The sequence below is a fragment of the Lepisosteus platostomus genome, chromosome 17 (assembly GCF_059453375.1).
Source record: "Lepisosteus platostomus isolate fLepPlt1 chromosome 17, fLepPlt1.hap1, whole genome shotgun sequence".
Taxonomy (NCBI): domain Eukaryota; kingdom Metazoa; phylum Chordata; class Actinopteri; order Semionotiformes; family Lepisosteidae; genus Lepisosteus; species Lepisosteus platostomus.
In genome coordinates, this window is record NC_142627.1 from 25,982,041 (window position 1) to 25,995,156 (window position 13,116).

Here is a 13,116-nt window from a genome sequence, read left to right on the forward strand (position 1 = left end):
ATAATTAAAAGATAACCAGTAACCATTAATTCAAACATTTACATAATAAAAGAAAATCAGAATAACTGTATTTTGTTTTATCTAGGGTCAATCAAAGTGATTTACTGTGAAATCGATAGTAAAGCGCCTGCTTAAAGGCTGCGCACAGCTCGTACGAGCTGTTTGTCCCTTTGGGATGCAGCGACGGACACTTACATCTATGCCATCGATCCCAGGGACCCCGGCAGGACCCGGCGGGCCGGGCGGACCCCTCGGGCCGGGAAGGCCCCGCTGTGAAGACAAGACCAGAACGGCGGTGTGTTATCGGCATTTCAACTATTAATTCTATATAAAAATCGAGACCATTTAGGGCTACAGTATGGGACACCAACTGGCCGTGGGAGACCCGTGTTGGTTCAAAAGCTATAGCGGAAGACAATGGTTTTGTTCCGAGGTATGTCATTTTATTTATTCATTTTTTCTGAATTAATAAAACTTTGCTGAGGATCCTATTCCACGATAATGGAATAAGTCACAAGAATTTTACGAAAAAGAAAAAAAAGTTTTTAATATTTTCATGTCTTATCCAGAAAACGTTACTTTTTAATTATCATAGAATACTTCTTCAGAAGTGCATTTCTGAGTTAATGATGAACTTTTTGGATATCGTATATGTACACATAGATACATAGTGTACATAAGCAGGTATACATAGGTGAGAGATGAACGCTGTTATATTATTTTTTGTTTGATTTCGGTAACACGAGAGTCCCAGTCGGAGATGCAGGTTGTGCTGTCAGGGAATTTCCTCATTATAAAGTCTACATTTTTGTGCTTATTTTGTAAAACGTCATTTGATCTTAAATGTTGTTCTTGGGCTCCGAATTCAGACCAGAACATATTGAAATAAAGCAAATTTTAAAAGAATTGTGTTTTCAGTCATTTTGGTGGATCCTCAAGTGTATTTCAGTTCTATTTCTCATGTAAGAATATTTGGTAAAAGAACTGTTCACCACTGTGATGATCAACTCTGTTTCCTCTTTAAAGTTTCTGAACTATAAATTGGTCATAATAAAACTTTATTAAACTGACATAACCTAATGTACATTATAGTGTGCAAGACTGTGCTATTCATTTCCCCTTACAGAAGTAACGGAAAGCGGGCTTGAGCATGTTCGTTTTGTAAAGATAATCTTTTTCGCATATTCCAGAATTTGCTTTTAACCTTTAAAAACAAACAGGCAATCACGCTCGAGTTAGTATTGGCATTATTATAACTTACCTCAAGTTCCGCCTGAGCAATCTGCAAGGAGGAAAAGAAAATATGAGACTTACTTGAGCCGAACAGATGAAGACAATTTGGAGAAAAACGACCAGAAGCGGCCAGCGTGTACTTGTGGTGCTAGCCATGGTCCCCCCAATGGCCGGCGAGAGGCAGAAAACCCTTTTCCTGGGATTAGCTGGGCTCACGGACCCCCTAGACAAACTGCCCCAACTGAATCCCGCACTAGTAACTGAAAGGTAAGCGGTACTATAGCCATCAAAGGTTCATGTTTATTCATGACACGCCTGGTTGTAGGAAGTGATTGGAGGAACCTAGCGCCGTGGGAAACAGGAGGGAGAGTCGGTGACCGGAGGGCGTAAAAAAACCGTCCCAGGCGACGTCTAATTGGTGGGCAAATTTAAACCCTTTTCAAGCTTCGTCGACGAACACCTGGGATAGGCGAGGCGCTGTAGTTTGTCTCATACAGTCATCAAAATGTGCATTCTTCTTCTAATCTTAATAGTATTCACATGACAATTTATCCTTCGTGGAACGAAACAACAAAGCGGAAATCATGATACTCCTTGTATTAAACATCTATCAGGTGTGGTTGATTTCTGACTGATTTAACCTGTTTTCTTACCGATCTTCTGGCTGGAAGCTCATCGCACGTCTCCCTCTGAGGCCGTTGTGGATCGCAGTGAATCAGCATCCACTGAAGTTCAAACTGCACAACGATATATTACAATCAGTTAATTTCTTATAGATACTTTATTGATCCCGTGAGGGAAGTTGCAGTGGAACAGCAGCTTTACACAGACAACACAGCCACAGTGTAAGGAATGATACAATAATAATAATAGTTCCAATAATGTTATTCGAACTGTAATTATTACTGTTGCGGATTATTTTTCTTATAATAATCTTTTCAACTAAAACGTAGAATATTTTAATAAAACTGCTTTTAAGGCATTCCGCATTAGTGTTTCTACAACTTATAATGTTTATGTGGTCCCTACTGGATTGTAGAATAAAATGCATTTCACTGTTCAATAGACCTACTTTTTACTTTCTAATTTATTTCTCATCCTGTTATCAGCACCTTACAAGGTTAGCATGTTTGTAGAGAAGAAGAAGATTTTCTTTCTCTTACTTTGTAACTTTTATCAGTCATTTTCTAGTTGTTTCATTAATAACTATGTTTCATAAATAACTTTTGTGTTGGAAACTGTTGTGTTATAAAGGGCTGTAATGACTTATTATATGTCAATATGTGAAATTTGTATAGGAAATAATGTACAGTATTTTATTCATATATGTTTTAAAACTTAAACGACTATCTAACATGTTAGACGTTCTGGTGGAATTCCGAAGATGTGGTGATGTGTGCAGCAGAAGGATTTCTAAGGAGCTGCTGCTGTTATGTGATATTTCCCACCTCTCTGTAACAAGTTGCAGTCAGGGTTTGAGTTAAGGTATTTCTAGCCTTTGCAACAAAAATTCTGTCACCTGAATTTCTCCCTTATATGTCTGACACAACCCCCTTTTTAAAAGATTATGAAAGACAGTCAACGTAGCCCTAAATATTTAATACAGTGTAGGTATATCATTATATATGTATGTCATAAATATGTCTTTATAGTGTTGAAACCAGTGATTTTATACTCAAACATTGTAAATGTATGCAATACGATAGCAAATATAAAGAGAACTGCTATATAGACCACATAGTTAAGTCCACAATCCATGCAATACAAAGAAAATACCTATATCTCAAAAGACCAATTGAAACTCTTCAAAGAGTGTATGAATTCTATAAAAGTTTTTCTTCCTTACAGACCTTTGAAAAGAGCACTGGTGACTCAGTTACCCCTAAAAAGAGTTGCAGAAATTAATTAATTCTGTACCATGCTGATCCTCAAGAGCCCCATTCTAGTCTTACACATGACACAAAATCACACTTATCTAAAGATTTAGAGCAATTTAAGGTAATTGACTAATTTAGCATGTAAAGTGTTTTACTTATGGAACTTTTAGTGGATTGGAGCTGTTCTAAGACCTGAGACTTTGGAGATTTAGTGGTTACCAATAAAACCTCCTGAATCTGGAACACTCCAGAGCGTGGGTTGAAGACTCCTGGTGAAGACAATAATTGCAATGTATTCTCTTAGTGTTTTGTTGTTGTTTTTATTTCTTAAGAAATGATTCCATCACAAAGTATTTAATAGTAGGACAGTAGATGTTGTTGTACAACCTACAGATAATGCTGTCTAGGTTTATATCTTTCGTTCCTTGTATTTTACCATAAAAAGAAATGCAAATATAACTGAAACCACATTCCAGTTGCAAGGAGCATGTTGGGAGTAAACGAAATATGTATCGTACAATTGCACCATCTAGTGCCCAATAGACAACTGTAACACCTTTCCAAGATATTTCGTGTACATATTGCAAGTAGAGTTGATTATTATATTATGCGGATATTTTCTAATCACTTAATCCACTGCAACGTAGCAGGGCGCAAGCACGGATACACACTGGAAGTGACACCGGTTACAGCCCAATAGTTGTTCTTGAATAAAACCACTTATTACCAGTTAAGACAGCAACATTATCATTCATCTTCACGGAGGAGAAATGCTGTACTCTTGTAATCTTTCCTGATTTTCAAATGAATGAGATGCGCCCGAAACATTTTCAAAGGAAGAGTGAGGAACTGCAGTCACGAGAGGTCTCAAAAGTGGATGTTCAGGTATTTTACGAGAATATGTGGAGGCTAAAGGAAGTGAACACTAAACACATGTATTATACACGTCCACAGTTGGAATTATTTTAAAAAAGAGTAATCTATTTAATATCACTAGCTAAACGGGTCATATGCATTTCTGGTTAGAAGTTTAAAAAAAGAAATTAATTGCTTTAATGGTCTCGCTACTCACCGGTACTGCCACCGCAGCGTTATCCTTTAATTTTCCAATCGAAGAAAAGCCATCGAGGTTCACCCCGCCTCTCGGGGATATCTTTTGAGAGTCAATCAAATTGCAGTCAACAAAAAGGGTCACTGATCCCGTTTCCACACTTAGCAAGATCTTGTGCCACTGAGAGTCGAACAGGGACGGTATGAAAGAGAAAACGGCGGTCTGCAGGCTGTGATCGGCTCTTGCGCAGGAGAACTCCACCGAGCGCGTCTTCCCGTTCATTCTTACTGCAAGTTGCTCGTTTCCGAAGGCATCTTGGATCTGCCAAATATTCCAGTTCTTATGTAAGGTGCTCCCACTCATCCGAAAAGTGGCAAGAAAAGAAAATTCTTCCGGCAGCCCAAAAGGGTAGGCGGCCCTGTCAGGCAAGAGTACACAGTTATTCTGTTAATAAAGCTGAGTCCCGACAGGCATAAGAGAAACTTAGATATACTTTAATTCCGAAATGAATAGTTGAGATTTAAGGCATATTCTTTTTTCGCTGTGTTAAAACAAAGTGCACAGTCTGATAGTCACACCCTATTTAAAATTAACATTTACTGCGCAGTCCGAAACCAAATAAAATCGAGGAACCGATGCAAGTGTCGTACGGCATTTAAACGTATACAGTTTCAGCACCACGGATAGTGAACACCGAAAAGCTACTGCACAGTGCCACTAGATGGCGTCGGTTAGCTGTAAATGGACATAAATGTGCGCTCTAAAACCGAGCATATTCAGTTTTTAGCAGTGGGCTACCTTGTTTGTAACCTGAAGCTATATTCGGGTCCCACTATGTACGCAACCTGCGAAGGGGTTGATCCGACCACCCGCTGGATTGTTCCTCCAGTCGTTGCGGTGCCTAAATGAAACTGGGAAATAACATCAAAACCTACGGAAATAAGAAAGAGAACGATACATTGCTGAATTTTCACTGACAATACATCGTGAAATGGGTGATACAGAGGATTGTGTTCTTCTGAAATCGTCTACCTGGTAAATCGTCCTCTCCGACTTTTATCTGAGGACAAGTTCTTAGCTGGCTTTGAATTGCACCCGCAGAAAGAGGAAATCCTGTGAAGACACGTTTATCAAAAGATAGACACATGGATTATTTTCTATACATAGTTATACATCTTCAAAAAAATCAACATTTTTTTCACGGCAATTGTTTTTTCTGTATTGGTGTCAAAATTCGTTATACGCGGTGTATTCTATTTTGCCTTAGTTGTTTGCTATGCAAAAGACATAAAAGATTGTTTAATACACATTTTTAAAGCATCACCCTGTAGACAATTTGAAATGGCAAAACCAAAGAACGAAGCCGGTCGTACATAAGTCTACTGTGCGGTTCAATTAAGAATAAATGTTCTGAGGTTGTATATAGGCCAGAACGTGTTTTACTGTTGCGCTGGTTGTTGGCCGGAGCTGTGTGGCTCATGGAAAAGCATTGCATGATGTTCTTCATTCAGTCACTGTGGTGTGTGATCATTCACACGTCTTTTCATTGGGAAACAACTAATCGTGTCATGCACCACAAGCCGGATTATTTGAAAAGCTGTACTCTCTCTCTCTCTTTGAGATTCCTGGACCTCCATCGTGTTTCATTTCTTCGTCATCCGCAATCTTGGGCACTGAAGGGTGTCTGCGGCTCCCAACCAACTCATAAAGTGTGTTCGGTTCGTTATAAATCACACCTGCCTTGGTACACGCGTGAAAATATAACCTGTCACATTGGTACAGTAGCTGAGTTGCTGTCTATAAATTACAGTTGTTGGGGTGATTTTGTTACAAACAGAAATAAATTGATCTTAAAGTACAACACGTTCTCATAGTTGAGATAAAATTAGGCAAAAGCAAAATGCTTTAGTATTTTATGTGGAACTAAAAGCCGGACAGATGTTTGAAATGGCGAGCTGATGAACACAAGCAAAAGTTAAAATTAAAAGAATAAATGTTCGCCGTGTATCTTTGCCAAGTTGAATAAAGTTGCCTTTTTTTCCTGCGTTGCTCAGGTATTGGAGTAGAGATAAGATCTCTGGCTGGCACACAAGAGGTTCGAGGATTTCAGTTCCGGGTGGGACGATGTGACCTTGATTCGCCAAAACCGCTCCGCTAAAGGCGATTGCACAAACGCGCACTCTCCACGCCAGCATTACAACGGAGATTGTTCCCAATTGAGTTATCTGGTTGAAATTATTAAATGTATGAAATTAAGTTTAGAATTCAATTTTTCAACAATTGACTCCATTTTGTAGTACAAATACAGTATTTTAAGTATGCCCTAGACTAGAAAATGATTTGACCGAATTGTTACAATATAATTTATACGCTAAATTGCATTATGGGGCTTTACAACGCAAATTCCTTATATTCGTCAAAATTCAATGATAATATTCTGACAAAGTACCACGTAAAAAATGAAAACTAAAGGATGTTTAAAATGGAGGTTATACTGTACTTACTCTGGGAGTGTTGCACGGTGGCAAAGCATATTTGAATCAAGCAACCAAGAAGGAAGATGAACACAAGTTTTTCCCTGAAAAGAGAGTTGTCAACTGCATTAAGTGCAGCAAAAACATACTGTATTATCTAATTTATATCAGATAATATTATCTACTTTATAAGTAGAATTATTACATGATTTATAATGCAGAAAATAAAAATATATCATTATACTGGTTACTGGTAATTGTTAAGTAGTTTTAATAAGTTATCTTTTAGTCTATAATATCAGATGAAGAGAAACAATCATCAAATCCAAAACTTTAAAATTTACCCTATCAGCTCCCCCATGCCAGAGCCCTGCAGGACCGGACAACGATGTTCAGTTTGTTCTTCCTAATGTCTCCAGTGCTTGGTGTCCAGTTCACTGAAGTCTGGAAGAATGCCCATGTGCCCAGAAGCTGATCTGTGTCCGTTTAAATTGAAGGTGGGGGTCGGGACATGTGTTCATTATTTGCTTAACTAATTTGAAGGGGAGATGAGGGGGGTCAGTGGGAGGCACTTACAGTACATGTCTGAAGGCTTTTCCTACATATTGCTTCTGTAGGTGGTCCACTGCTTGGCCAGCACACTAGTGGAGCAGTGGAGGAGTTATGTCAGTGTTGAATACCGAATTCCACTATGTAAGCCACTTGCAATCGTCTAAACATGACTCATTGAACTACTTTGTTTCCATATTTTAATTGAATAAAACAAACGCCAACATGAGAAATGTGGGTGTTTGTAAAATACAATAAACTGATAATAAATATTGGCCAGTCTTCTCTAGGGGTTTTAATTTCATTGTTATGGTTCAGCAGTAAAAAACTCTCCTCTTTAAAGACAAACCCTATTTCTCAATTCCCCCAAATTATAAAAGCTGCCCATTCTACTGCACCTAACCGCCCACATGTTGTGCCCTGTGATGGTCTGGTGTTTCCTGCCTTGCACCTATTGCTTGCTAGGAGAGGCTACAGCAGCTCCGTGACCCTATACTGGATAAAAGAATTAGAACATGGATGGATATTTTTAAAAGTTAGTTTAAATTAGACTTCACAATTGATTAAGAATAATGTTATTGACAGCATTGATATAATCATAACATAATATTTTAAAAGCATTATTAAAACAATATCAATTGTGTTATTTATGGCTATTGCAATATCCCTCATTAATATCTACAGTAAATTATATACTGCAATTTTACTACATATGTGGGAAACTATTGCTCTTACGGTAAACTACTTGAACCTCCCAAATGTTGTCAATTTGTAATTCTTTGGGTGCAATAGTCTCCTTTTCTATAAGTTTTTTGTTGTATTGAACATTTGGGTTTTTGAAAGCAGATTTTAAAAAAGCTTTCTGTAAAGCTTGACTGAAATTTATAACAAACAAAGCTCGCTTGCAAGGGTCTATATGAGCTGTCAGTATCGTGATATATAATGCTGAACAAGCTGAACAAGCTTTAGACTCAAAGTAGCTAAAGCTCTGCCTTTTAATCTCACAATGAGTGCATCCACAACTCAGCCCTTCTTCACCTGGAGTGGACAGATACTTCAGTTCATTTAATCAAGCAATGTTGCTTATGTGATTTTCCTTACCTGTGTTACTACATGTGAATGTTTTTGTTACATATGGAAAAGAAAGAGTTACATTAAATGTTCAATATGTTAAACTTAAAAGACCTTAAAGAAGAAGCCTAGAATTACTTTTCTGTCCTGACTCCATGCTTTTTGTCTTATGTCTATCCTTGGTAATTATCTGTAATAGTTTTGACCCTGGCTGTTAATCATTATGCATATTATCAACAAAGCATAACAAATAAAGGGATAGAAGATTTTGAAAAAATAAGTAACAACAGTTACACAGCAGTAATAGTGTTGACCTGAGATTGTCCCAGGTCCATTGTCTGTTTCTGAGTGTAAAATACTTTCTAGTATTTCATTCTAAACATTTTACTGTCACCGAAGTTACCATTAAGCACTTTAACCTACTTACTTTGCCACTGTGCTGCCCTAAGGTTACATTCCTAGAATAAAATCTGAATTCAATAACTGGAAGATTAAGAAAATAATATACTGTAAATACAGAATATTCAATTAATATCAATAATTAAACTAAGAAAGTTTCTACCTCCTCTACACACACGTATGTCCTTGTTGTATTGACCAGCTTCATTTTACAAAGGCAACATACAGCAAAAACAAGTAGTCTCAGGCCTGGAAGGAACTTCAGTTCTGTATGGGATTACCATTTCCTCTGCTAGATCCAGCTATTTTTTCAGAGTGATCTTAAGGTTGTTTTTTCTACTATGACTGGATTTCCCAAGGATTCCAGCTACAGGATCTGTTTCACTTGACCTAAGAAAGGTTAGGAGAAAGTCTTTTCTTCTTTTTGTTTACATTTGTCATACTTTTACTCTTATGTGCTCAGCATTAGAGCACTAGTATTGTGCTTTCTGCATTTCCCATGGCCACCTTCAGCCTTGTTCCAACAAAATGGATTCACAACTTGTTAGTCTTATGGAACTATCAATTGAATTTGTTATTTTTAGTAAATATTTTAGGCTATTTACTGTAGTTACAGTAAATTTCTGTCTGGTTTAGAAGGAGAGCAAATAAAGAACATGGAAACCAAACACAGTATTTGCACAGATGTGCACAGTGCTGAAGGTGCAGCAGGCAGCTCAGAGCACTGGCTCCCAGACTCATGCTCAGCTGTGCAAGTTTATTTGCTCTCCATGAGCTGCACTTCTTCAGCTTCCCTGACCCTTTAAAACATGGATTTATTTTCCCCATCTGCTAAGACTGCTTCGATTTTATCCATGCAATGCAGATAAATACTAGCCTGTCTGGCAGGGTGAGAGCCATATGGCCACATAAGCTGGGTGGAGTCCTCTCACAAAAGCTGCAAAAGCTCAGGTATTCTTTGGACCACTCATGTAGTGATGAGTGAACAGGTGGTGGATGTCAGCAGCATAGAAGCCCTGTTTTTCTATTCACAAACCTGTGAGAGAATGAGCTGGTAACTGCATTGTCAAACAGATGAGTGATGGTTTAGCAAAGAGTCTGAAATGAGAATTTCACCTAACCACTTATGTCCAAGCACCTGCAGTGTAAATCTTTGTAACTCCACTCATTCACTATCACTCATCGTGAGCTTGACCTGATCTTCTTCACATGGTGCAATTGAATTGAGCCTCCAGAGGTGGATCTTGCATGGTGTAATGTGCTGGGTGAGTGTTGAGCATCCATACTGTGGGGTGTAGGATTCACACTTCTGTCCTTCCACTTTGCACAGAGGTGTAAATGTTGGGCCTTCCCAAGGCAGGGCTGGTCATAGGCAAGAGCCCACTGGTGCTCCACTGCTCATGCTTGTGCAGGGAGAAGTACTCCTTAGCATCTGTGTAAACGCAAAGCCTGGAGGCCGTCACGGGAGGAAAAGTCTCTGCCAGGCCAGGTGGCTGCAGTTGGTGCTTGTTCAGTGCAGCTACAGCCACACCTTCTTCCCAGACTTCTGGGAGCTGGCTTGCTCTCTGTGACATGGAAGCCTTACTTTCTATCTGTATGATCTGTGTTTCCTTCTCTGTTTTCTTCTGTGCCCCCAAACAGGGACCCTGGCTGTCTTGTGGCACATAATTTCTACTCCTGACACCAATGTGATAAAACAGCATCTTTCAGGATGTGTACCAGGATGCTGTGTCTAGCAGTGCAGACCTGGCTTTAGACAGAGTGTGACCTACAAAAATTTCAAATAAATGGTGATGAATGCCACCCGTGAAGGAGTTAGGAGTGCTCCCTATATTAGACCTACAGTACCTTGGGGTGGCAACAAAACATGAAATGACAGTGTCCTCTGGAGGGACAGAGCCCTTATTTCTGTGAAGAAACACCCCCCAGATCATGAACCATACAACCTTCCTCACGTGTAAACTCCATGTGTAAAAGGTCCAGACTGCAGCCACCAACAGCTACTGTATATTGACCCCATCTCAGGCCCAAACATCACCCAAACATCTAGGCCTCCACAATACTATAGCATTACTCCTCTTTAGGAGCTCCACTGAACAGCAGAATAGGCAGAAAGTCTGAAAATTCAAAGTCATTCATGTACATTACAATAAAACTGATATAAATCTAATTCAATGCTGTAACTATTTGCAAACCAAGAAACAGTGCAGTTTATAATTACCGTAGATTCTGGTGTTACAGAAGTGAACTTTAGAATGATGTTGTAGCAGCATTATCCTCTTATGAACTCAAAGGATCTTTTCAAAGGGCTGCTGGGGCACCAAATAACAGAGATTTTTATTCACAATTGGTTGAATCAACAGCGATTACAGATCCCTGTTTCTTTCAGCAGCTGAGGCTCAGATAAAATAATGACTTTAATCCACATGCCAAAATGAAGAATTACAGGCTTAGAGCATCACTTGATGATGGTTTCCATTGAGTAAAAGCAAAATATAATCAAATATCATCAGCAGGTTTAGAATTTGGCTTAGTAAGTACAGTAATTAAAAACTGCAAACATGCCACACATTATTATGTGTGTGATAAGATTTTAATAATAATAATAATAATGGGTTCTTCAACAAGTGAAAGGAGGCGATTCAGGAGGATTGTCCTAATGATATTTCCTGTGATGGAAAGCTAGAGAATCAGATTGGTGGAGTGGTCAGTATTGCTGGCTCACAGTACCGGGTTTCAGCCTGGACCTGGGGTGCCGTCTGTGTGGAGTTTGTATATTCTTGCTGCATTTGTGTGAGTTTCCTATGGATGCTCTGGTTTCCTCCGGTGGGTTAATTGGCTTTTGGGAAGAGGGTTCTGTCCAGGATGTACCCCAACTTGCACCAGCTGCTTGCCTCTGGCTCCCCCGCAACCCTGAAGTGAAGTGGTTAGTATATGGTTAAATTTCTCTCAGATGAAAAACGAACACAAAATATACTTATTTGTCGTTTCTGCTTCTTGATTATTTCAGAACTGGTTTAAAGAAGGAAAAGTGCTGTGGTAATAATCAGAACTTGACCTCCTGTGTGATTATAAAATTTCATCAATGGAACTCTGAGGGTTGTAACCATGGCAATAGAATGTATTCCTTTGTTTAGCAAGGCTATTTTTAAATGACAGCCTCCCTTCCATTTTCTCAAATACAAGAAACAAACTAACGTGGCTGTAATAATTCTGGCAGTCAGCACAAGAAAAGTAATATATTTTCATTTATTTTAGTTTTAATGTTTAAATATTAGTTGCAGTGTGAAATGGAACAAACAGAAATTTAAGCTTTGTCTGCTGAACAGATTATATTTACTTTGTTTATGATATTACTGTATTGGTTTTGCTGTTATTTATTCGAAACATGTAAATCAAAAAGAAAGCTGAGCAATTAATGCATCACAGGTAAGAGTCACTTATTTTCTTCGTTGTGTACATATCTGCAGTAACTATCAAGCACGTTCACAAACAGTCACACTGTTTTTGTATTGTATTGAGCTGAAATGCTGAAATTGGGAGTGGCAGGCAGAGAAGGTGTTCCAGTGGACTGTGGGTTAGAAAAACATCTAATATTTTTAATTCTATTACTAGAAGAATGTGATATTGATAAAAATACTAGTATCTTTGTTTACTTCCACTGCACTTCATAAACACTTACGTCTGATGACACTCATTTACAAAACATTTATGGATGATTGGACTTTCTAAAAAAAAAAAGAAAAGTTATAAATATATTAAAATCTTGTTTTGTAAGTGCTAAAGAATTGTATCTTTAAATTATATGTAATAAAGGTATAAACATGATAAACATAGAAATGAGAAGTTCATAAGTCATCTGCACTCTGCTACTTTTTCAAAAAAGTCCCAACCAGAGATTGATGGATTGAAATTACACTCTTTCCCCATGACACACAACAAGCAGTACAGTCAAGCACTAACAGCAGGGTCTTTCAGAGACATTCCTGCTCTGTTCTCTACACAGGGATCAGCAGCAGACTTCATTATATGGCAAACACCCTCGGGCTAAAGAGGAGGGTTTGCAGTCCCCTCAGAGGAGCCTTCTTCAAGTGCCTCAGCAATCTCAACACTATGCTAAGAATGGTTCGCAAGAACTGACAGACGAGACTTCCAGAACAATTATAACAGTGAAGGCCTTTCCATAAAATATTCTCAAAGTATAAATAATGCTTTCTTAAAAGGTGGATAAAAATGGACAAATACGTTTTGTTGCAATCCCTAGACTTTCCTCAGATGGAATTGTCTCTTTGACGAGATGGATCTTTGCATATCTCTTTCTGCTGTACTTCTTCTGAGTATGAATACATCTCTTTCTCCCTTCTACTTAATACAAAGACACCTCATTCACAGCTGAGCTCCTAAGGTCTGAAACAGCACATTGAATTTGTAACTGAAATATACATCAGGCCTCAATGCCATT

General features: G+C 38.4%; 2 protein-coding genes across 2 annotated transcripts in view; one reads left to right on the forward strand and one right to left on the reverse strand.

Annotated features, from left to right (window-relative positions):
* col9a1b (collagen, type IX, alpha 1b) overlaps nt 1-7,252 on the reverse strand; it is a 40,807-nt gene extending 33,555 nt beyond the window's left edge. Inside the window, exons 1-9 of the mRNA XM_088610763.1 lie at nt 7,217-7,252; nt 6,980-7,111; nt 6,666-6,739; nt 5,194-5,274; nt 4,960-5,092; nt 4,183-4,579; nt 1,887-1,970; nt 1,262-1,282; nt 196-270 (exon numbers count right to left, since the gene is read on the reverse strand). Of these exons, the coding sequence (XP_088466889.1) occupies nt 196-270; nt 1,262-1,282; nt 1,887-1,970; nt 4,183-4,579; nt 4,960-5,092; nt 5,194-5,274; nt 6,666-6,739; nt 6,980-6,996 (882 nt within the window). The 5' untranslated portion in view covers nt 6,997-7,111; nt 7,217-7,252. The remainder of the gene's footprint in view (nt 1-195; nt 271-1,261; nt 1,283-1,886; nt 1,971-4,182; nt 4,580-4,959; nt 5,093-5,193; nt 5,275-6,665; nt 6,740-6,979; nt 7,112-7,216) is intronic.
* Nucleotides 7,253-11,893: 4,641 nt separating this feature from the next.
* fam135a (family with sequence similarity 135 member A) overlaps nt 11,894-13,116 on the forward strand; it is a 43,591-nt gene continuing 42,368 nt past the window's right edge. Inside the window, exon 1 of the mRNA XM_088610597.1 lies at nt 11,894-12,083. The gene's annotated coding sequence lies outside the window, so the exon portion shown is untranslated. The remainder of the gene's footprint in view (nt 12,084-13,116) is intronic.